The sequence below is a fragment of the Neodiprion fabricii genome, chromosome 4, assembly GCF_021155785.1.
Source record: "Neodiprion fabricii isolate iyNeoFabr1 chromosome 4, iyNeoFabr1.1, whole genome shotgun sequence".
Classification (NCBI taxonomy): Eukaryota; Metazoa; Arthropoda; class Insecta; order Hymenoptera; family Diprionidae; genus Neodiprion; species Neodiprion fabricii.
In genome coordinates, this window is record NC_060242.1 from 1,171,009 (window position 1) to 1,197,873 (window position 26,865).

General features: G+C 36.3%; 1 protein-coding gene and 1 long non-coding RNA gene across 13 annotated transcripts in view; one reads left to right on the forward strand and one right to left on the reverse strand.

The window, feature by feature from the left end:
- Positions 1 to 26,865, reverse strand: part of LOC124180161 (rho GTPase-activating protein 21-A) — a 97,755-nt gene that overhangs the window by 69,511 nt on the left and 1,379 nt on the right. For all 12 annotated transcript variants that reach the window (XM_046565289.1, XM_046565288.1, XM_046565292.1 and 9 more), the window contains exon 2: positions 5,894 to 5,943. In XM_046565289.1, the coding sequence (XP_046421245.1) occupies positions 5,894 to 5,932 (39 nt within the window). In that variant the 5' untranslated portion in view covers positions 5,933 to 5,943. The remainder of the gene's footprint in view (positions 1 to 5,893; positions 5,944 to 26,865) is intronic.
- LOC124180170 lies at positions 1,936 to 10,412 on the forward strand. Its single transcript, XR_006870221.1, has 3 exons — positions 1,936 to 2,220; positions 2,300 to 2,439; positions 9,185 to 10,412. It is a non-coding gene; the product is annotated as an uncharacterized LOC124180170 (long non-coding RNA).

The window sequence follows — 26,865 nt, forward strand, 5'->3', positions numbered from 1 at the left end:
GAGTCGGTATGATTTACACGCGTGATTGACGGAATTCGACCGTAACAAACCCGCAGAAGTAGAGCCGGCGGTGATGGTGGTCGTGGTGTATAAAGCAATAACTTTAAATTGAGCCAAGAATTTCAATCCTCCAAACGACCCGGCAAATATACATATGTATACATATATATCATAAAAATGTCCCGCTTAATGCGCGACAAGCGTATCTTTTCACAGAAATCGATTGTACGAAAAAGTATCAAATATAATACATTTTATAAATGAAAACAAGGTAACTTAAATTATTGCGCGTATACGATGATAATGGGTATAAATTCCATAGAGGTAGGAGAAGAGGGCGTAAAATCGAAGATAAAAAAAATGTTGTCACCGACAATGATAGAGTAGATGACGATGAGACAGATGAAGCAAGTCAAATTTCAAATATTTATCGACGATGAAAGATTTTTTGTTAATAACAAACTCGCCGAACGGTAAAAATTCTCGGTATCCAATGACGCGGAAATTCTGTATTGTCGAAAATCTATTTTTTTTTCCAAGTCGTTCTACTCCCCATATAAAAACTTGAAATCATTATTTATACAAATAATAATAATGATAATACGTCGTGTACTAACGAACAGCCGCGCGCAAGAGCTGAAAGAAACGAAGAACAAAGCGGCGAGAGGCGATAAAAAGCGGTCCTGATTCCAGAATCAGCGAAGGTGAAAAAAAAACTCGTTTCCTGCATAAAAAAAAAAACAAAAAAAAAGACGCAAGAAGATTTCCGCAACGCCGCGTACCGCGAGCATTTGTTACACAAGTTGTAAAGACGGAAATGAGGCAAGATAAACCGCTTTAAAACAAAAAAAAAAAAAGTAAAAAAACTTGCAGGCTCGAAGCAACTCCTGCATACTGTTCAATGGCACAAATGTAATGTCGAAATCGGGTTTAAAATTTCATGTAATACAAAAATACACAAATGGAACGTGCAGACTACGTTGATCGTAAAATAATATAATACGCAATTCCCGTAGATAAAAGAGAGAAAAAAAAGTTCTGAAATACTGTAGAAAATTACGTTACGTGGTATACTGTATAAAAATCGCAAAAAAGTCAAGTTTGCTCTGCCATTTTCAATTTTTAAATAAGTATGCAAATGGCTCAACAACGTCATGTTCGTATAGTCGTAATTATTATAATTTATTTCGACAATTACAGCTTCACCGCGACAATATTTGAAATAAAATAAAGAGAAAAATTGACCGTTTCAATTGTTCTATTCGGATTCGTTTAATTTTTCATTTAACAAGTAATGAAGTAAAAAAAAAAATTCTCAAGTCCTGCACACGAAGATTTCATACTAACGATGGCCACTAAACTAAAAATAATCGATGCATCGATTGATCGAGTCAAGAAAAAATAAACTAACACGACTCGATTGAATCGATAAAAATGAATCGATTAATAGATTATTTTGTATTTTTGCGAAACTGTGCGTTTGAAATCAAAATACCATAAATTTGAGTACGCAATCTCAATGGCGGAAAAGTTTGTTTATAATTGACAGTTTCATTAAAAATATATTTCAATTTCAGGTAAAAATATTCATCAATCTTTTACTTTTATATCAAATAGTTATTCAGTACCTGAGAGAGTGATGATAGTCGAGTAAAGTCGAATTTGAAAAACAATCGATTATACTCAATTAATCGGGAAAGAATAATCGAATTAATCAAAAATAGATTATTATTTTCGGTGATTCTTGTTTCATACGCGTACATACGAGTTGGCGGTAGTTGGCAGCGGAGAACTGCAAACGCGATAAGTAATATATATATAGATCTAGACACGTAACGTAACGTAACGTAGGTACGGTACGTACGTACGTAAAGCCCGTTATACGAGGCTGCGTGATGCATAACAGCAGTCGGAGTGATGCGGTCGGTCGTAACCGTAGAGTCGAGGAAATATAGAAGAAGCGGCGAACTCTACGGTGATAAATTCCGGAGAACCGTCAGACTTGCCGCGATCGGTTGTCGGGTCGGACCACCGAGGTTGGGTTCGCTGGCTTTAGGGTTAGATCAGTCGCGTATTTTTCTTTTTCTTATTATTCTTCTTGCGACGTTGCTGCTGCTTGTCGAGTGCGTTTCGTCAGACGCGAGGATCGCCCAGATTCGTTTTCCTCCTTCCGTCTTCGCCTCTTCAAAGCTCTTATTATATGCGTGTACATATATTAGGGTGAGTGTTGATGATTTTTTTTCAGACCACCCCCAAATCAACTATAAATAATTAAAAAACAATTTCCTGATTCTTTCAGATTTTTATGTCAATTCTAACCCGTGCCTGTAAACGGACGGATATCACCATTTAAAATACACGAGTTTCGGACACACTCTCAGCATGTATTTTATTGCAAGCGTGACGATGTTCGAATCCATCTGTAATTGCCAAGATTCAGTGAGTATTGGCGCTACTGTCTGAGAAAAAATTCACATCATCGTACCAACCAATCTCGACGAATTGCACACCGTAGAAATTTGACCTTTTCTTTTTGTTTCTAAGAAATGCGATTGTCTGTATCACCTATCCGGTATGACGATGTGAATTTTTTCTCAGATAGTAGCACTAACGCTCACTAGAACCTCAGGTTCACCTCAGGAAAGAATTATTTACGTCAAAGAAGCTCCGGTCAGATCAACAAAGTACGGCATTCGATCGATGTGAACGTTTCGTTGGCTAGATTCGTTTTAATCGAAGTACCCAATCGTTTCTGTCAACGAACCTGCGACATGGAGGTTCAACGCATAAACTTCAATGAAATGATATTCAGCTAACCAAATTTCGGAATTAGATGAAAAAGTTCGCTCTAATCGATGCTTGACTCGATCGCGAAATAATTCCTTAGACTAATTGTAAATCATTTTGACAGACTGTCTAATTCGAAATTGGTGAATTGAAGTTACCGTATTTGGAACCAATAAGGGATACCAGATTGAAGTTAGATGGACTTCAAAAAAATCCGTTTCGTCGGTTCGAGAATTGCTTTCCCTCTGTCGTTAGTAACGTTATCACAACGATATTTGTTAAGCGAAAAATCGTAATATCACAAAAATTTTAAATTTTATGAAATTCATCAAACCGTAAAGCAAAACAAGATATTTGTTATAGTTCAAAAATTTAGTTCCTTTGAAGTAATCCAAAAATCGGTAAATCGTTAATCTTTTTCCGAATATTTCGTTAAAATAACGCTTCTAACATAAGTCTCGCGATAAATAATCATTAAAATATACATACACATGTATACAGAAACTGAAATGCGAATTTTTGCCAATTTTTTCGACTTTAATTTCTGCTCGAGCAGTTATCGGCGCATACGTAAACGGATTTCAAGACGATGCTGCAACGACGACTGCAGCAAGTCTGCTGCACTAGTTTTATCGATCCGGGCGGCGTCGCGTCGCGTCATCTCTGATGCACGTCTCAAGCATCTCAGTGCAGCGGCAACAGCAGCAACAGCAGCAGCAGCATCTCGAGTTCAAGTGCCCTTCGCAGATTTATCTTGAGGAGGATTTAAAGATCCAAGAGAATTGATCGGTGTAAAGTAAAAAGAAAAAAACAACTCTTACGTCGATCAATTTATCGCGAGCTCGACTCTTGCAACGAATTACTTGTTACATAGGTCTGCAACCAAAAAACTGCAGAGATTATTTTATAAACTTTTACTCACCGAAACTGGGAAATATACTCAATAATTTTCATCGCGCCAGGTTTTTTTCTCAAACTCGTGTTTGTAGTTTCATTTGGAGTGAAGCCCCCCGTTTTTGACTCGAAATCTGGTTATCCTATTCTCGATCAAAGAGAAGAAGAAGAGGCTTCATGAGCAAAAAAGAATAGAAACGGAATGTTGAGTACATTTCGTGAAGATACTATTGGTCTGATTTTATAAGAACTGCTGTTTAATTCGTTGTAACGATTTTTCATTGTTTTATGCTTTTTTTCACACAAACATCTCGTATTCTGCAAAAGACCGCACGTGATGTAGGGAATTGTAAGTCATTTTAGACGGAAGCATAAATATTTACCAAAACCATCCCGTGCAGCTGAAATAAAATATTATTTTGCTGATCCGTGTTGTATCGTGACGAAATACAACGTTTTGCTTCGTCAGGTTTTACTTCATCTTCGATAATCCCAAAAAAGCAAACGATGATTATTTATTAAAACATTGACTTTCATTTATTTCCCTTACACCGGAATTGAATCTGACAATATCATCGCCAAGTTATCATTTCATTGTCATGCCTGTATACGTGAACCACCATAACGTAACATGATTGAATTTATACGTGTGCAAACTTTCCCTTGCTCGCAACTTTCCAACGAGTTTTTATCACCTCGTCTCGTCTAGGCGACGAAGTAACGCACCTTCGACTCGAATAACCGAAACCATCGCTTATAGGGCAATTCTGACGAATTTTTTCACACCCCTTCAGCCCTTCCACGATTCAACTCTGACGTCAATAATTGGAAATCGCACGTTTCCGCCTCGAGAGATTATCGCGAATGATTTTTTACTTCATTTGTTTCTTTTTCTTTTTCCCTAATTAGATCTACCAAATCGAAGAATATCTTGGGGAATATCTTGCGTTTGATAACAAAGAGTCGATGAAGCCGAGATGTTCACGTTACGTAGTTTTTCATTTTTTCATTTTCCCGAGTTACCGAGTTTCCAATTAGGTTAAAAAACAAACCAAGACTTTGACCTTTTCTATAAAAACGATCCAATCAAACGTTTACCAAGGTAAATAGTAAATATATCGTATTTCACACGATTTCCATCTCGTTTGGTTTTGTTTTTCGTTACACGATGACGTACCGATCGTGTACGATAAGCCTGAAACGGAAACGCAATTGACTAGTTTCAAATAATATAGATCGTACAATAATTGCTCGCATATAATCGCAGTCGAAGTAAAAGTCGAATCATTTACAACTTTCGCCAGTTTGCAGAGAGCGTATAATTTATATACATACACATATACGTATATACGTACATGGGGCATTCCAAGTGAAATTTGCAACCCACGCACCTCACCCCCTTCGATTTTTATAATTTTTTACTACGATAGATTATATATAACGTAAACGTATAAGTATAATGCATGTAATATAATAGACGATGTGGAAATATAACGAGAATTATAACGAGGCGCGGATCAAACGACGCACGTCGTGTAAAACGGTTTGATATAATAAAGTGAGTGTCGAGATGTATAACAACGTCGTGTCTGCATACGTATATTTATAGGTATAATATAGAGAGACGGCAAAGCGAAGAAGAAGAAGTAGGTAAGTAGTAAGTAGGTGGGAACTAACGGATAATTACGTTTATATCTGTCCGATGGAACGGAGAAGACCTGCTGCACTGCCGCAAGCCGTTTCGGGAGAGAAAGAGAGAGAGAGAGAGAGAGAGAGAGAGAGAGAGAGAGAGAGAGAGAGAGGGAAGTTTAAACCGTACAACGCGACAAGGATTTCTGTCTTCGCATCTCCCTTATTCATGGCAGTCTCACACACACACACATGCCTTATAAATAACCAAGTACACGTATACTACACTACATGTACGATAAATCCCCCACGAATTTAACGACGATTATATAAATTTCCCGCCTTCCCATTATCTATTCCTTACCGTGGGGAGGGGGGGGATGATTATTTAAAATTTTGTTACCATATTAAATTAACGTTTAACGCTTGTGCGAAATAATTACAAGTCATCATTCATTCGCGTCCTGTTACACACGCTTGCACTTTTTTGCACATGACAGATTATACATCGCTGTTGTTTTTTTTTTCAGCTTTTGGTTAAAGTTTTTGTTTTCTTTGCATTATTATTATTATTTTCACTCACCACGTGCACCTGCGGAGAAGCGTTCGGACTGTCCGCCATTGTACCTCGATCTGTGAAAATATGAATAAATACAAATATTATCAAAACAATCCTTGTTGCAATTGATTAATGTATAACAATGGTAATTAATTAAGATACAAGTTATGTATACGCAATATGTATGAAATACACATGTGTAATAATGAATACACATATAAATAAAAATGATGCGTGTAGAAAAAAAAAAAAAAAAATCCAGTCTGACATGGAAAAATAAAAGATTGCGAAAAACAAAAATTGCTAAATATTGAGATCTCATTATCGCGTGGCGCTTAGAAAATCACATTTCAAATGATGGAATCTGTGCGAATTTGTTTCACATTTTAAAACACGGCGTTTTCGGAATCGATTTTTCGATTTTGTTCCCAAATTTCACCGGTAGCTGAGAAAAAAGTTTGTAAAAAAATTCCGAGACCTTTTTTTTGAATCGGTAACAACAGACGTACCGAATGATGATGAAAATCGAAAATGGTGAGGTACGCGTGGACCGCTAATTTTCCGTGGAATATACCCTACGCATAATTTTCACCCTGCATTCGTCGACGTTACGCGTATGAATACGTACGTTATCGGGGCATGACGTCACGGATTACGTGGGCGGTTTCGGACCTTCTCTGTACGTATATCGTATTACGAAAGGTCGAACTCGCCTTCGTGACATTTTCACCACCCGATTCGCCACCGCGGCGCTCTGACATTATATAAATTGAACAGGGAGGAGGACTTATCGTCTCCCTCCGTTTATAATAATTCGCGATATTTATTTACTCATGCGTGTTTTACGCATTTCAGATCTTGCATTTTCGTGTAATTGACCTGGAGGAACAAATTTATATGCAATAATAATTTACGTAATAAATACGATAATAGATAATAACAAGAAGTAACCCGATATTAGAATTTCGATTCGACTAATTGTTGTACGACTGTATCGGTATACTTTTTTCTTTGTTCACAGTTTCCGAATCATACTTTGCCAATTCGTCTCGTTGCGACTTACGGAATTTTCGTCAACGATCATTCACGGCAAGTGTCGTCGTGTGAAAATTTCAACATACGATATCCAAGACACCCAATTTGTACTTGAGAAAGATTTATAAATTCGTTGAAACCGCGCGTAGAAAAGTCGAGTTCTCTTTCCTTCGAAACACAACGATATACCCTTTTTTCGGTTTATAATAAATCCACCGATACGTCAGAGAGCCAGACGTCGAGGGTGGATCGAGCGGTTAACCGCTGTTGGCAGATGACCGCAATGTTGTCGTGAAAATCCGCCTGATTCCCTGTTAAACCGGTATGCGCGAATTATACGCGTCTGATGACCGCGTGTCTTTACGTATTGAGTTTTACGTAGACTATAACTACGGTAAACTCAAGTATTTTCGGAAAAAAACTTGGTCAACTGCAGTAAAAAATACGCACTCGCTGAATCGAGTCTGTACGTACTAGATATATATTGTAACGAATTACCGTTGTGGAGAAAAAAGAAATTTTTTTAACAAGAATTAGCGAGGGTAGAAAACTTTTTTGGATGTCAGGAAAGTGAATGTATTCACGTTTCGTGCACGTTGTTAGACCTGTAATAACCTATGTGTGAATTATTGTGCAATAATCCATACTTACGTATGCACGTACGGATGTACCTACGTCTATAACGATGTTATATACGTTATTGGTAAGTGGCCAAAAATTTTCAGGCACAGCCGGTCCGCGACGAACTTTGCAAACTTCTGTCTCTTAAATTACGTCGTATATTATTATACGTTATAAATAAGCCGTGTCGATTTGTACGTTATTTATAATCACCCTTCCTTCCAAGTATTATAAGCTTTAGGCATTAATAATTCACTCGTAATCATTTTTAATCAATAAACGAACACGGCGGATGCAAAGCTGCGTTGAAAAAAAAAAAAAAATGATACGTATAAATAATTGATCCTGCGGGACAGCAAGTATTTATTTACACATGTGTGCGTGCGCGCGTTTGAAACAATAAGATGGATCAGGGTATTTCGGAAAAAAATAATTTACGGCTTTCCACCGCGGCTGCCCCTAAAAGTGCACTAATTTCTTTCCGAAAATTCGTCAACATATCATACCTATGTATATTTGTACGAAATACTGATAAATAAAATGTATACGCGCAGTGTTATAGGTGCGAGATATTTTTGGCGCGAAATTCTAAACCCACCAGAAACATTCCTGGCTGGCTGTGGTGTGTTGGGGGGAAAAAGGAGAATGAGAAGGAAAATGAAAATGAAAATGAAAAGGAAAAAGAAGAGAGAAATTCCACGCGTAAGAATATCGTGACAGCTGTTTCGCGGGAATTTCTGCCGCTTCGCCGCGCTGCTGAGTAGTAAATCAGTACCGCGATAAAATCAAAGTATCCCTGTATACTTCGGTATTATTATACACACCCGCGTACAATGTAACGCCGGACGTATAGGTATGTTTTACGGAAAAAAATCAGCGGTGGAAAAATAAGAGAAACAAAAATTTTCCTCTCGTTACGAACTCGACAGGTTGAAAATCGTCGAGAAACGAATGGCGAAAATAAAATGCGCTGATAATTGGTAATCGATGTAATATCGTATCGTTCTGTAATAAGTAATCGCGTAGAATGTTTTTTTCCTCTTTGTTGCAAAAAAAAAAAAAAAAAAAAAAAAATTCAAAAGCTATTTAAGAACCTTAAGAACGTTCAATTCTCTCAACAAATATGTCTGTCAATTTTCTGTCCGACGCATCGTTAGCCAGTTATAAAAATCAGAAGGAACAAAAACTATTTTTCGCGTGTTATTATCACGATAAATAAAAAATTGCGATGCGCAACCTCTTAATGTAAATATTAAAAGTTCAAATTATAACAGACGTATTTTTATACCTACATGGTACTTTTGGATTTTTTTTTTTTTTTTTTTTTAACAGCCCAATATATACATATACATATACACGTAAAGATTTATCGTATAAATATTATACAAGATTAAAAAAAATTTGTTCAAATTCCGCACCTACGTACGTATGTTATAAAATGTAAATAATAAATCGACGTTGCATTATTATTCGTTGAATAGCATAAATCGTAAAATGGTTGGATACCGAAAATCCATAATTTTCATACACAGATTGTACTAAATAGATAGTTTAAAAAAGAAAACTAGGTAAAAGTAAATAGAAATTTATGATATCCGGTGAAAGGAGGGAACATTCTTTACATTCTTTTATTATTTTCAATTCCCGATTCTTTTTTAGAATTAAGAGACGACGATCGCTCAGTCTCAACGACTTGACCCTTAGCTAGCTGGCGTGTGAGACCGAAGAAGGGAGGCGGAGGTGATAAAGAGAGATGAAATAGACGGATCGGACGGAAGTCAACGACCCGGGGTGGCGGCGCGAAGCTGTGATTCTATAAAGGTAGCTGCGTCAAGACGAAAAGGCGAAAAGACGAGGCGACGAGGAGACGAGGAGACGAACCTGCTTGCCGGAGAGGAAGAAAAAACGCTTCGACGAAACGAAATTAGCGAAAGCGATACGAACGTTTTCGAAACGAGGAAGGTACGAGAGCCCGGATCGATATCTCGGACTTGATTTCTTTTTTGTAACACGTTATAGCGGACTAAAACTAAGCAACGCGCTTATGCTCCTTTTTTTTTTTTATTTTACATTTTTTTATCCTTTACATCGGCATCGTAACGTCAGCAAAACAGTTATTGTGCAATTTTAAAAGAAGTTGACTCTTCAAAATACCTATAAACATGTTTGTTTCTTTGTTATTACTTACTATCTCAACATTGTACGTGCAGTTTATCCCGTTAAGTTGTATAATGAATGGAGAGAAAGAGAGAAAGAGATGGAAAAAAAAATAAATAAATAAATAACAAGGGAAAATAATCGCCTTTAAATTTAGGGGGAGAGATGATGGGGTACAAAGCACTGATCATATGGGATCAGAATTTCGAATCAATCGTTGGCCGTTTCTGCATCGTACAGCACGGCCTAGTTTATCCCGCAAACCACTTGACTCGCTTACTCTCTATATATATATATATATATATTATATATATGTGTGTATATAAGAGCATCACATCCTACCATAGATCTGACGAGGCCTTGTATTAAAACTGTTAACGTATCAAGGTACCGCCGCCTGTCACTCAAGAAAAGGACCACCTTAGGCCCTCCGAAATAACGCAATTATTACGAAACGAGTTTTTCGAATTAGGTACAGTAATTATTCGTACACCTAGAGGTATATACGATAATAGGTTACAGGTTACGCAAGTTTAACCGTATTGTGTTCGATCGTTTTAACACAGATTTTTGCTACGCACGAGTTCGCTCTTCGATTCGCGAGTATAATCTTAAAACCTAATTCAACGCGTTACGTGTGTACGTATTACGCAACATATTGCACAGGTACGTGCGTATCGAACAGACGTTTGACCGACGTATTTTCGGTTGGTGATTTTACAAAAATTTTCTATCGCGAAGTAGAAAAATAATAATCATTGAAAAAGAAAAAAAAAAGAAAAGAAAAGAAAAAAAAATGACGGAATTTCGTAGATTACAATTAACATATAATTATAATAAAATAAAATTAAAAATAAAAAAACTATAATTAACGATGGTTATCTTCTTCTCTGAATTTCTCACCTCGATCTCACTTTATTTTATTAACATTAGGCGGATTTTACAACCGCGTAAAGACTGTGTTATTTATATTCACTGACCGATCGCAAGTCATCAAAGTACTAGGGGAAAAAACAGATTTTTCTCACCAATCTCCGTAATTTTTCAAAAAAGAACTTGTACAAAAATAAATAATTTTCACTCTTTTGGACTCGGTCGGTGTTTGAATTAAAATGATGATTCGCTGAACAGTCTCACTTGTAATCGTTTGAGAAAACTTTTTTTTCAACTCTGATCGATCTAGATTTGCTCTTGAAAATTTTTCGTGACTTACGTCTGGCCGAGAGATTGAAGTCGACTGCGGAGTGTGACTAATTGTAAGTTTGCGGAATAACGGAAACGACGCCTATGGAAGAACTGAATCCAACCCTCCCACCCTCCCTCAATACGGCGATGATAAGCAAACTCCTGGGTAGAAACAGTACGAAAATTTTGTCAATTCGTACGATTTTCCTTCTCTGTAGTTTTCGGAATCGCTGATTACGAATCTGAATTCAGGTTTCAAAAATTCAAGATAGCGGATCCGATATGGCGGGAGGAAAATTTCAAATTTGATCGAATACGGTGAAAAATCTCTGTGCAGGGATTTTCGGGGTCTCCGATTGGATTCGCCGTGCCGTGAATTTTCAAAATCTGATTTCAGATTCGTAATCGGCAAACCAAAAAACTTGTAATTTACCTAAAACATGTATACGTGTAGAGGTTTAACTTTCCCGGAAATGAATTATTCCTTCAATTTTCCGATGCATTTCCAATTGCACGATTGCTTTTCGTTCAAAAGCATCTCCCAAAATTGCAAGAAAACCATTCGATAGAGTGACGCTTATTGAGTCGTACCATTTTTTAACGTTCTCGGATAGTTTCATTCATATATATATATATATATATATGTATATATACACCTACAATGACGTACGTGCAGGACATTATTAGAGAAACCGATGGATGCGTCAGAGCAACGAGAATCGCGCTAATCGACGATTCGAGTGCGTTTTCGCAAATTCTCGACAAGATTCCTCCTCGCCCTCCCTGCGTTGGGAATCGTGTATATAAGTAAAATGATTCACCACCGTCAGCTCGAGGCATGACGGGTTAAGATACGTGTACAATGTCGTCTTATCTCCTCGTCGGAATATTTCTGCATGCAAACATCTTTTACACCTTTTACACCACTTTTATGCCCCGGCATTGGGCGCTTGCACACAAACCTAGGCAAAACACTGGCTTAGTCGCAGAAAACACACGTCATTAAAGGATCGTGTCCAGAGCCAGTTGACCCATCGCATTAAACCAACTCGACGGTTTCCTTGCGATAAGATATGGGTATGATTAAATTATGCAAAGCTACATGTGAGATAAGTTTTGACCGTTGGACAAAATTCCTAGGAAAAATTTATGCAGCAAAGTTTATTATCACGGCGGTTCGCTTCCCGGATTGATGTAATTTTACAAATTATTACGAATGAGAAAGAGAGACGGAGAGAGATGATTGAATGAGGATAAAGGAGGGCGATGTATGGTGAGTTTGAAATTCGTAAGGTTGTGGAGTAACGGTCCGTTCTTGGAAAAAAATTTATTTTCGCAATTTGAACATTGTCCAAAATTTCGTAAACCGTAATAAAACAATACATTTTCATATTTCGCAAAGTCCGAACTCAAAGCCCGTATATTTATTTTAAAAATTGTAACTTGGCCATTTTTTTTGGCCTCAACGTCTCGTTACGTTAACGTCGCCAACTTCAAACTCGGGACACACACACACGCACACACACATATATATATACATATATATAATGCCAGCTAGATACGAAAAACATGGATTGCTGTAAAATTAAAAAATATAAAGGAATCATTGCAAGTCAAGAATTAATTCATACATATTACGTACAACGATGTGTACCAGCTGCTGAGCGTGAGAGAAACGCCGACGAAAATTTCGTCAATCAATTATAAAATGTTTCAAACGCACGAAAGGCTGAATATAATAAATATTTAAACGCACCGTGTGAGATTATTTCACACCGTAAATTATATAAATGCACACGTACATATATTATACGAATACACGTATGACGGAAAATAAAAGTGTAGAGTGGATAGCTGGCTCGGGCAGAGACGATGAGAGGTGAAAAGCACACGAGTGTAATCAAGAAATATTTGCACGGCGCGTTGTTTTTCAACATCATCATTCGGCCTACGGTTCGTACCAGATTTACATCGTACAAGTTTTTCTAGCGTGAAATATATTTTACATGTACAATATACCATGCTATATCAATATTTTGTTGGATCCGTAATATATTTATGTATAAGGCAAAGTGGCGGTGCGTTTGCTGCTCCAGATTTGTTCGTCGGTCCGTGAATTTTTTTTTTTGCTATTTTTCTTTCTTTCACAACCCTTACTACACAGATTTTTCTCACCCTGCTAAATATTACATTAATCTTCGTCGCCTCGAGAAAAAAAATGAGAGCGAGTAAGAAGATTGTAGGAAAAAGCGAATCGCCACGTGGCGCGTGCGTCGAAGTTTTATGTATATGTATACATAATACATATGTTGAAGGGAACAGGCTTTTACTTGAAAAGATTAGAAAATGTAATTTTCAGGCAAAATCATCGATCCGACGTGATACCGAATGGGAGAGAATCTGGGTGGTGAAAATTACACCAGGCGCTGAACGTTCGTCGGAAACCGGTGAAAGAGAAGATCTGTTAAAAGATACAGGGGATGTTTCGTTATAGACAAAAAGAAGAAGACGCGAAAGTAGTTGCGTAAGGAAAACGAACACTGTTGAAAAAAATTACCATTATACAACTTTGGAATAATTTTCATGGTTGCGAATTTGCAAAACGTTATCACGGACAATCCTGACATTATAAAATAACGATTTTTTAATTTCAATCTCTTTTTCTTTCCCCCCGATACAAAGTAAGAGAAACATCGTACGAACGAAGATTTCCGAAGGAGGACCCAGACATTTGGAAAAGTCTGCATCGTGAGATTATAATCGTTACGAACTTCAACCCGACTAAGAAAAAAAAATGTTTTCCTCACTTTACACGCGGTGGAATATATTTTGGTAAAATTCTATCCCCCTCAAGCCATTCACTACTGTCCATATTTATTTCCGATTCAACAATTTCGGTATGATTATACAGAAAAACGCATTGATACCCAGCTATAAATTATACAACGGGGACACGTATATAACCCTTCGGAGTGAGTAAAAAAAAAAGAACCAAGATTAGAAGAAAGAAAAATTGTAGAAGCGTGCTAGGGATCCAAGGAATTTGTAAAAGAATGAAAAACAGAAGAGAATAAGCACAAAAGTGTTACAGATACCTATAATACGAGATACGAAAGGGGGAAAAAAAACAGACGAAAAAAGAAAAAGAAAGAAAATGAAAATGAAGCGTCTCGTCGAAATACTTGAATGAAACTTAAAATAGACCAGCGTCTAGGAGGAAAAGTTTTCTATGCATACAGATATGCGGGACTTTGAATGCGTGGACGAGCTGCGAATCGTTACCAAAATCTAGGAATTAGTGGTAAGGAATATTGTTCGTATAAGAGACGACGACGAGGTCTAATTATAATTATCGTATTAGGATCGCAAACGGGTTTACTTGCAGTTTCCTGAAGTTAACGACTATCCTACACAGTCGAGATCATCTCTCAACTTTTTCTCCCACATCCTCATCCTCGTCTTCTTCTTCTTCTTTTTCTTCTTCTCCTTAGCGTCTCGTTATCACATTTCAATCTGTTAGCTTCCGCCGTCAGAAAATTTGAACAGCAGCAGCGAACGAAGAGTTTATTTTTTTTTTTTTTTTAATTTTATACTTAGAATATATAATAACGTAATTGAAATTTAAATAACGATTTAAAATCATTACGCATTTATAATAGTTTTATATACGTAGATAGGGAAAACAAAAAAAAAAAAAAAAAAAATAGAAGTATAATTTTTTGAGGAATCGCAGAGCGTAAATTTTTTTCTTTTTTTTTTCTGCGAGGATAAATCGAACCTGGCGCCGAACCAAATTGACAACTTGTTCGTGAAATTTGGCACGAAAGAGCACAAATTAACATTGCAAAGAAAACGGCTAAGACAACAATTGTATATATGCATTAACGAAGAAAGACCTGAAAAATAATTTGATTCGACTTTATAAGTAAGATTAAGAAGATTAGCAATTTGCAATTAAAACCGCGATGATATTGAAAATCTATGGAGTTTATTTTCTCAGCCGAATGATCGCAAGCCAAATGATTAATCACGCTACGAAATGTACAAATTTCTTCGTGAAAGTGTCGAAAAAATGTTTTGAAAAAGGAAGAAGAAAAATAATAATAAATACAATGTTAAAGACTTTGAGATAGATGAAAAGAAAATGGAAAAAACCGAGATGAAATATTTTCACAGAAGAAAAACAGTTAAAATTAACGCTCCTTGAGCTGCTCCGGGTCAACTGACAGAGACGAGCTGTTAGTCATTCGATTATTTATAAACCGCAAAGCACGCGGAGGTGGAGAAAGATAATTAGAGTATTTGAGGATGGAGAAAAAATAAATATACAAATGTAAGAACGGCCGGGAAAAGCGATTGACGCCGGAATTCGGGCGCGGAATTTTTAAATAAATGACTTACTTTCATCATACGTCAGGGGCGGGGTTGGAATTCAGAATTTGAAAAGTTACGAAACTTGAAGAAATCAAAACTTCGAATTGGCCGAAACCCGTTGCTCAAAATTCTGAAAGTGTGAAAATAGGAAAACTTTAAATTTGAAAAAATTTATTGTTTCTTCAAGGTATAATTTCATAACTTCATCTTTCGCCATCAAATAATTCGGAATTAGGCGCTTTCGGAATTTATTAAATTCGGAACTTCAACCCTGCCCCATAAATTATATACACATTATAACAATACAATATAAATCTATATTTTATCGTTATCTAGCCTTAGTACTAAATCACTTGAATCACACACGTATATAAATAATAGCTATTCGTCGATCCGACAAATTGAAATGGTCACGTGAAACCGATCGACGATATATAATCATTAATAATTTCGTTGATCGAGAGTAAAGAAATAAATAAAAGCGAGGCAACCACTTCTCGGTTATATTGCCTAAACGAAAATCAATTTTTCTCCGTCAGCTTGAAGCGTTCTGCACATGATTGAACGATTACGAGTTGAGAATTCGTCGCGACGTGAAGCAGGTGATCAGTGCCAACGATTTTGGAAAAAGGCCAACGCAATTTCTCCGTTTTCTAAATATTTTTTATTTTTTTTTTCCAGCTTTTTACAAACATTTACGCGGTTTTTGAATTTTACATCATCATACCAAGAAAATCGTGCAATAACTGGAAGAAAAATATCCTCCCTTTATTCCCCTAAACGCGCAGAATTTTGCATTTAATGCAATATTTGGAAGAATAAAAAAAAAAACACGTGTAATATTTTCTTCAACGTTCAATGCGTAAAAAACGAATCAATTTTTTTTTTACCGAAGACCAATTCGTGGCCGGATCACAAAATGATTATAATAACATAACAATTTATAATAAAATAATCAATTGTGCGCGTGTAATAACAATAACAATAATAAGAACAAGAAGAAGAGGATGAAGAAGAGGAAGCAAATTCGCAGACATTCAGGCAATCCTTGGCATAAGATGACAATGCACGTAATGCAGTTTAATTATCATTATCGTTATCATTATCGCTACTAAATGTAAGTCTCCTGGCAAATTTCCTAATAACCATGAAAATCCTTCAACCACGAATCTCGTTGGCTGCAACGCAACGAAATACGTACCTACGTCGGTAATAATGATACCGCGTAAATTATTAATTAATTTTACTCGCACACAACAATTTCAATATATACATATATGTTACAAATAAGAGGAGTAATAAATATATAACATTATTGAATCGTGGATCATTTTTTTTTTTTTTTCTTTTGCAAAAAATTTTCCACTTTTCTACAACGTATCCTGACGTACTATATGATTATCGTCGCACGTGTTAAATCGGTGTCAATCGATATTCCATAAACTGCAATTGACTCGCGAATGACCGAATTAGGTCAGACATCAATTTCAAGGTTCGAATCGCGAACGAGCAAAGATCTGTTCCGAAGATATCGAACATTCTACAGATTATACACTCTGTAATATAATAAGAATTTTACCGAGATTTCGAGATACGAAAAATCATTTATAATAATAATAATAATAATTTGTTTATTTATTTAACAGTTTGCCAGCAAGAAAATTACGAATCTAAAAAACCTGCAGGAAGTTACAACAACCTGTGCGTAGGATTGGTATGCTAACGATTAAAAAATCCAACTTGAATGACTAACTGAAAGGAACAAAAGAGAAAAAAATTTTAAATTATCTATATTGGATAAATTATATTTTCCCATTATCAGGTTTTATTTTATGGCCAAATTTCATCTTCTTCGTTCATTGCGCGTGATATTATACATAACGCTAATAAATCATTTTTATCGCTGCTACCGTCGCGCGAACGCGTTTTTTCAAGAATCGAAAAACTATCCAATTCTTCTTCATCGCCGCGGGAATTTATTTGAGTAAAAAAAAAAAAAAAAAACGTTTCAGATTCAAGACAACTCGTGAATGATAAGCTCAGAGTAGCGTTAAAGTTGAGAAGAGAAAATGGATTTGTATTAATGTAAAACGGAGGAACATCACGATTGTTACGAAATACAATAATCAGTAACTGACAACCACGCAAAAATAAATAAACAAAAAAATAAAAATAAAGATACGAATGAAATCAAGCTCGAATGACGAATGAAAAAAGTAATACAAACTATAATTCAACGATTATTAAACAAACGTGCAAAATATTGTGTAAAATAAATACATTATAGACACGCCGTTTCTCATTCAACGAAACTCGTTAAACATTGATAAACGATTAAAAATATACTTGCGTAACTTCTTTGACCAAATATTAATTCACGTTCAAACTTTTCAATACCGCACCGGCTGTGTAACGAATATAAAAGGTATAACAAACAAAACCGGAAACAGTATAAACCCGGTGTACCAATGCACATATACATTCAATAAATACAGATGTGAGCCGGTTGCACGAAATACAGAAATTGTTTAAAAGGTCGTAGAACCGACCGAAAATTAATGAACAACGAAACTTGTTCCTTTTCTCCATCTCTAAGACGGTGGTTGATTAATTATCCGTGTAAATTATTGTTTATAATTTACGTCGATCGTTGGTTCGAGCCGCGAGACAAACGACGGTAATTTGGTTTTTTTTTTCCGCTCCGAGATTTAGACGTCAATTAATCCCATTAGTCGTGCGATTAAGGAAGCGTCTCTAATAAATATCAAGCCACCACGACCGCAGGCTGCCGCGTTGAAGAGATTACAGATGTAATAAAGATCGATAAATCTTGATCAAGCCTCAGCGATTGATTTATTCCCGAGCGTCGAGTACCATAATCCAACGTAATGGGTTCAACTTCTCAAATTTCTTTTCTCCTTTCTCTCTTACCAATGCTATGTGGCATAATAATAATAAATTATCGACGAAACGTCGTGCCGGTGATAAATAATAACGTCGAAACAGCAGGAATTCCAGAAATTGATGCAGAAAGTCGCGTTAAGCGTATCTCTAATTATCCTCGGAGCTACGGAGCGGAGAGAAAAGAGAAATAAAGGAAGGGAGGGGGTAAAAAGAAAAATAAATAAATAAAGGAAAAAACGGTAGTTGTGACCTTGACGCAAATTTTATACCGCGCCAATTCGACCCTCGGAAAGATTGGCGGAGATTGCAGAAAATACGGGAGACAAGGAGACGTCCTTCATCCCTAATGATGAATTTAAAACGTATCTGACCATGCATGCACGTACATGCGTACATGAATCCGACTAGTTTTTTTTTTTCATTCTTACGAAGCGCATGAAAAATAAGGGGATAAAAAGTTTCAACCCAAATTGGTTAATAAAATGCAATATATTCAAAGAAGAGAAGAAAAGAAACAACAAATTTTGCTCCAACTTCATCGATCCACAGGAGTATAAACAAAATGTCGGTGGATGTCTGTGAATTTTTGTCACAAATGGCAGGAACAATATGGATCAGATCAAGAGAATCATCGATTTTTTAGGCGTTAATTACACTTGCAGAAAAATAATGACTGAACGTATGACAAAATCTCACGTTACTCAAGCACGTGGAAAAAAGTTTTCGTATTTACGGGGACCCCTCCGATTTAATCTGGGACGCTCAAATTTTGTACAAATTTTATATTTTTGCCATTTATTTATAATCAATCCGGTGGTCGGATGGGTAAAAAACGAAAAACCACCCCAAGATATACATGTTTAAAATTCCTTTGGATATAATATTATAGCGTGGAAACTTTGAGAAAAGAGAATAATATAGGTATAGACGGAGGAAAGAAAAAGGAACGGAGAATGGAAAAAGAGATCAAGTTTTATTTTAACGCGATGGTTTAAAAAAGATTATCAATAAATTCCCTCTCAACTATTTGCATCGCGATAACAATATTATAAGTAATTGTTTGCGTACATGTAACGAAAGTGAAGTTGGCTACGAAAGGCGTAATAATGCATTAGAAACGTGAACACCATGGCCGCCAAGTAGTCCTTGAATTGTTATAATCGTTGCGCGTTGCGCACGTGCATTGTTATATAAAATTACAATTAATATGCTGCAGCTACGGTTAATTGTCCGTTGTTTGTTATTATGCGGACTGCAACACGCTTCAGAATTCCAAAGTTAAAAAAATTTGTATACATAATATTATATATTGTACCTGATGGATATACCGATGTGGACATAACATAATATCGTAAATTGCAGTAAAGTTTATCAAGTAAATTATACGTTGCGAGTACAGGTAACAAAGTTGTAAATTGTATCGAAGGAAGTTGAAAGTTCGGAATAGAAAAGGGAAGAAAAAACACGACAGAGACAAAACTATAAAAAGGCAAAGCCTCTAACTTTATTACTTTTCACATCGCAGATTGTCGAAATAAAAGATTAGTGATGGTGACCCGCGTGATTTTGGTGACCCGCGTGATCCGCGTGACCCGCGTGATCGTGGGAGTGGTCATCGTGCCCGTGGTGGTGATCTTCGTTGGCTGGAAAATTGGTCGAAAGGTTGAATAAATTGGTACGAGGGTAGAAGGTTTAAAAATAAAGAGAAGAAGGAAAAAAAAAACAGAAAATTTCAACGGTCGAATAATTAATTCACATCGCATTTTAGTCGAGGGAAAATAATTTTCTATAAAATTGTGGGTGTGAAATTTTACGGAAATAGAATTGCGATGAAATTAATTCGAGCTACGGAAAAAATGACGCGTTAGTTTCAATGAAAATAAAAAAAAAACGCGCGCGCGCGACGTATGAGAAAATGGTTTGAATGAAATTCAACACTTCTTTTTTATCAAAGTCTAGTTTAAATAAAGCAATAAATAAACGTAAATATCGTCAACCCGAAACGGTTGAACAAAACGTTACGTTAAAATACGATATATTACCAAAACTCGTCAGTTTCATGGAAAAATTATAAAATAATCGTTGAGATGTAAAATTATTCTAAGCGACAACCGGACGGAAGTGAGTTTCAAATGAATCTAATATCGATGAAAATAATTTGAAAAAAAAAATAAATAAATAAATAAATAAATAAAAAATAAAAACGGAGTAAATGTAGCGAAAAAATTATAACCTCCAACGAAGAAGAAACAAATTTTCCATAATTATAACTATATGCATACATTACACCACATATGGGTAAAAACACTTACGGTGCTGTTGAGCCTGGACGAAAGTGTAGAGTTGGCAGATGACCAACACGGCGAATAAGACGTAGGCGATAATCTTCATGTTGAATAACAATGTATACGTATATAACTCCTCTCTTATTACCTGGTTTAACAAAATAACGCGCTGCTGCTGCTGCTGCTTCAGAGATGCGAGCAAGTTTAGTTATACCGACAGAAGCTCGGACGGCCGGCATTTATACCGAGATTATCATTATGCAAGCACTCGCGTGTTGTTTGTTAACCATCGTCGTATCGCCCAGAGTTGATCCCAAGGGGTTATCGTCTCACTTCGTTAAATTTCATTCGTTTCGTGGATATGATAATGTTTGAAAAAAGAAACGACAGACGAATCGAGAAATCTATCAGGCATCGTCGCGTCGCCCCAATTATTTTGTTTGTCCAACCTGCGTATGTGCGTTAATTCCAGCGAAAATATATGATAAACTACGTCGAATTCAGAGATAACTTTCTTTTTCTAGAAATTTGTATTGGCGTTAATAAATTTTTGATAGTCGGTATTCGTTGGTAGATTTTCACAGGTCAACGCGAATTTTCAGTCCGGGTTCTCTAGGTGTGAAATTTTTCTTTCCTCCGCGTAATTATTACAAGAAAAAAAAAATAAATAAAAATAGTTTCATTAGATAAAGTTTGCTGTTTTAAAAACCGGAACAATGCTTCGGATTTTAAGTAAAATTACCTATTTTCTCAAACATTTATTGCAGTTAACAATTAAACAAACTGCAGTTGTGCATTTAAATCGCTTTTGTTAAATAATAATATTGTTTCGGTTTTTTTATCAGCTGAATAATTGAAATCATAGATTTTCTTCCATTTTGAAACAACACTTTCCTGACTGAAAAATCAAACTTTTTTCGCGAAATAGTATTTTTTACGTCTCTAATATCACTCAGCATGTAACAATCACGTACACAAATCCCAGGCACAAAATCTCTGCAGACTTGTGCTTAGCGAAATTATTAAATAGTTGTTATTTCTCCCGAGGCTACAAAAGCAAACTTTAACGGTGGTGTACGTACATATTTTTTCATTGTTTTGATGCGTGAGAAATAAAAAAATAATCAACTCAACCCAGGCACGGAAATAAAAAGAAATTTTTGCTGAGCGGTGTTGATCAGAAAATTAGTTAATTAGTTCGATCGAATTAAGTTCGGATCTTCAGGCTCGTTTATCGTCGCATATAAAAATTTCCACGCTGTAACTACATAATGCTTTTTTGCAATAAACCCCAGACGCCTATCTGAGACGACGTGGAGGCGGGTCAAGGCGATATTAATTGTGAAACTCACTGTGGAAAGGGTTCATTGGAACGATTACATTGATACATATTACATGTGCATAAAGGGAGCATAAAATTTTCCTTCGACGCAATTGTTTGTACAACGTTCTGTGAGTTCGTTTGAGCATGACTAAGCGATCGGAATGCTTGTAATTATAAGATTAAATAAATAAGAAATTGTGTAACGCAATAATTACAATTTTTTCATCATCGCGTTGCAAGATGCAAGCTGCACACGCAAGATAAATAATAATTAGGGTAGATTAATCGTGTAAAATATTAAATCGCAAAGATAAGACCTGATGAAAATAAAGAACGATGAATTCATGCGAGAAGCATATTTAAGAATTATTTTTAGAGCATGGGAATAGAGCGATTTGGCCACGAATTTTGATATAATCGTACAAAATTGGGGATGAAACAAAAAATGAAAAAAAAAAAAACGAAGACGAGATCATCGAATTATATCATTTTTTTTTCTTTTAATTACTCTTGCACAATTGCAGTGGCCGCGTGCACGTAAATATTATACATAAGAAAATGAGACGCGATAATAAAGGCTAATCACGCTCGGTTATAAGAATATAATTAAAAAATATTATTGGAAAATACTAAATAATCAAAATCTTATCAATATCGCTATAGGACGAATAAGGCATTCCGTACCGAATCGGTTAACATTTATAATACGAGGGATGCATAAAATTCATTTGTCTCGACGCGACGCCTCGATTTTAAATCGAAATTTATTATTAAATGTTTTTCCAAACCTGAGAAATCAACTCATTCTTTCCCTTTTCACAATGTCGAAAATACTGAGACACTTGTTTTAACGTTCCAAAATTGAAAAGACGGATAATCAGAATTATTATTACAGAAAGCAGAATATTTGAAGAAAGGAGAACTTTTTCTAAAAATTACGGTTGAAAAATTCTGCACAATTAATTATAAACATATAATTTGCGACCCAAGTTGCATCGACTTAAAAAAGAAACACGGATATAATTTTTTTTTAAAGTTCTTTGAGGGGTTAATCGAATTGGCAAAGAAAAAAGAAAAGCTCCAAGTTTTTTTCCGCCGAGTAGTACGAATGAACGCGTATATTTCGTTTCTTTAGCAATTCGTATACATGACGCGTAAGCTGTATCTGCAGACCAAATATTCCATTTATACATCGACGATAAGAAGCAGCTTATACGCAACAGCGGGCATCGCCATTATCGCTGTCTTGCACTCTGTGACTGTCGACAGTCGATCCGCAGCATCGAAAGAAAATGGTACATCCGAGGTACGTAAAATACGATATTTATTGTTGAATTAATAAACAATAATTGATTCATTCTTCTATTATTTTTATATTTATATATATATATGTATATATATATATTTATATTTAAATAAAATGTGCACGCAACCATTGGGGAAAGTTTTCTGCACGCACCAGTTGCAATTGAATTGCAAGAAGAAAATTTTCCGACTAACAAGGTTTTTCGAAAGCTGCACCGAGTTTATTCAAATATTGAGAGATGTTTGTCCGGAAAAAAAAACAGTAATTAAATAAAAAGAAAACGATGTAATTACGGTTTAAAAAGTGTATTATGTATAACAACCGAAAATTTGAATTCAATTTTATAGAAGCAAAAATTGATTCCGTACTTAATGTATGAACGAATAAAAAAATCAGTCAAATGACGAACAAAGAGGTCCAGTTTTTGATAGTTTTGAAAAGTATCCATATCCATTATCGTTCCGTATTTTTTTTCTTTCAACACCAGAAATCGTATAGAATATCCATTTTAATAAACATCGATCAGAGGTTAAAATTCTATTTAATCAACAGAGTTTTTTCTTCTCTCCTCTAAAATTGTTTGAAATGAATTTTGAATAATACGCTGATGTTTTCTTTTTTCTGTTCGGAAGTAAAAATTTCTGACACATGCTGAAATCCAAACGAGTTTCTAAACTTCGATATCACGTGATTGTAAATCAGGGCACAACATGCAACTTGGGTCTTAAATTTGTGTGGATTTTCTTTGTTCAAACTGTTATTATTGTTGTTGTATCTTACGCGTTACACTCGACGAGACCTTAAATCGCGTTTCGACCGCTGGCCGATCCGACAGCATAAGCGACGACTGAAAAGAATAAGAAGAGGAAGAAGAAGAAGTCACGTTCAACCGCGCGAATAACAGTAAATATTCCATTCTACCTGACTGGCTGCAACCGTTCGTTCTGTTTCTTATTCTTATTCTTCTTCTTATTCTTATTCCCGCGAGATGTCGAGAAGAAGAAAAGAAGAACCAGCGAACACGAACTGAACCATGATGCAAAAGGCCGAATTCATACTCGCGCGCGAATCTTGTTGCGTGTATAATGTAATACGGGGTGTATTACTTGAGTTGACACGGCAAAATATCTTGTGAACGACGCGTTTGAGAGAAAAATGTTTGGAATTAAAGTTTCATGGTTCGTTTTGAATAATAATAATAATGCCGGAAAGTTGTTGACGAATTGTTTAAACAAAAATTTACGTAACAATATAATAACGAGATTAGGTATGCATCAATCTGCAATAGATCGGGAGTAAATGAATCGATACGATCGATCCCTACGAAAATCAACGAACGGAACGGAATCGCGCGGATCCTGTGAACGGTATTTGCGGTTCGCGACCATCATCCTCGTCTGAACCTCTGGGTTACAAACCAGTTCCAAACACTCGTCTTAAAGGTTCAGAAGCACGCCGTGCTGCTGCCGGTCAGGCAGCAATGACGTTGAGAACTGACTTCTGTTCGAGGCAGCAATTGCGTTACTCTTGCAGCGTTATACATATACCAACATTGTATACGTCTGCATATAGAACGCGTGTGAGAGAAGAAGCAGCAGCAGCAGCAGCAGCAGCAGCAGCAGCAGAGAAGCGTTAATTGCCGTATTTAACCCCGCAGTGCAGCAGCTTGTGAGCAGAGTAGTTTTCTCGGTTAAAACTATGCTACCCAAGATATAATAGAACTCGATTCTTATCGAGGAAATTTCCATGTATTTGTTGAATTTGAAAACAAATATTCTCTCCAAATATCCGTATCGCAAACGTTGAAGCAAAACGAGTAGCGAAGAAAAAAAAAAAAAAAAAATCATGCGCGCGATGCAATTTTTGTACCTCTTTGAGTAAACCTAACTCAATTATAGTCGTGTGTGTGAGGGGGGGGGTATAAATTTTCAAAAACGTTTCAAATTCGAAACAGTCATCAGTTTTTGAATACAATCAGATATTTCTACGATATTCTCTTAATTTTCTGCTTCCTCCCGTTAAATTGGTCTTCACCTATTCGCTACGCCGCACGTATTTATCATCGGTTTCGCTGTTCGTTTATTTATATATTATTTTTTTTTTTTTTAAGTGCTTTTTGGGACTACTTTGAACGTCGCGGATCGGGTGAAAAGTAGCCGGGTAACTCGACCCGACCCAAAGTGAAACTAAACGAAACGAAGAACCTCCAACGGCTGTTGGGGCCCTTTTTTACCTGCTGCAGTGTGCGAAGCAGGTCCGAATAGAGAGATTGCTGCATCACGCCACCCACCGCATTTCGTGTTTTTATATATATTGACTGACGACGAAGAAGAAGAAGTTACAAGCGAAAAAGTAGAAAATGAAAGAGGATAAAAAGATTACGTGCGAAAAACGACGACGCAGGCAGAGAAAAAGAACAACGGTTTTCACCGATCGCTGATCAGCCGTTAGATTTACGCTGCTTCGCGTTCAACGAGTACGTCTATCGTACAATGCACACCTTATCGCATATAGATGTAGATATGTGTAACAATACGTATGTAATACCACACACAACGGCGCGTGACGCAACAACGACGATGACGCTTTGAAACGGCAGAATGAAAACGTAAGTATAAAGCGTTGTAAAATTGTGTAACAGCTTTATAGCAACATATTTTATACATGTATGCATACGTCTATGTGGGTTGGAAATTGCGGCGTTGAATAAAACGAGTGCAGTGCGGAGTGGAGAATAAATTGTTTTATTAACCCTGTTGGTCAGCCCCATGCACAGGAATTTAACTGCACGCATGATGGGTGAACAAGAGTGAAAATTTAACTCGAGAAGCACGGCGTCGAGTTTTTCCAATCTCTTTACAAATGTATCACATCGTCGTGTGATACCGGAATAAGAGAAGAAACGTAAAGTAAGAAACGAAAGATTTTTTTAACGTATATTTGATTCCGAGATACGGTAACGTAACATAGTTTACGCATGAGATAAAATTTATCCAGACTTGTACAATTAAGGGTAGAAGAACTCAAAGAAGAGAAATCGGCACGAAAATGTTTGTCGTTTTTCTTCGTTAAGCTCGCGAGTGGGTTAAGAAAGTGTAACGAGACGCTGACGAAGATTCATACATAAAATCGACGACTGCAAGCAACCATTTACCGGAAGATTAATTTGTTCAATCAGACACGGGATGATAATGATTGAAATTAGTGAGGCGTGTGAAGTAACAGGTTTATTTTTTTCACCGTGAAGCTTTTCATTACTTGTTTTTCACTCCCAACTTCGACGGCGTGTAGGTAAAAATATTTTTCTCACCGAAACGATGTTGTCATCGCGTCGTTTAAGACCCTTTCTTCCTCGGCACAAGGAACAAATCTTCGATAAATAACAACGTAACGAAATAACGAACGTTTGATGTTACACGTACCTGTATGCGTAGGTATATTCGAAAAAGAAACGATTCCTCGATAATCTCCAACAAAGATTTTCTTATCTGACCGAGAGGAAGGAGGAAGATTGTCGTTTGCGGGAGGAAATGGAACCCGTATATCAAGAAGAAGAAGAAGAAGAAGAAAAAGAAGAAGAAGAAGAAGAAGAAGAAGAAGAAGAAGAAGAAGAAGAAGAAGAAGAAGAAGAAGAAGAAGAAGAAGAAGAAGAAGAAGAGGAGGAGGAAAAAGAAGGCAAGGAGGCGGAAGAGAAGCAAGATCGCATCTACGATTCGTAACGGCCGAAGGTGGAGGAAGAAGAAGGAGGGGAAGAAGAAGACGAAGAAAAGAGAAGAGAGGTGGAAGAGGGGGATAAGAAGGGGGA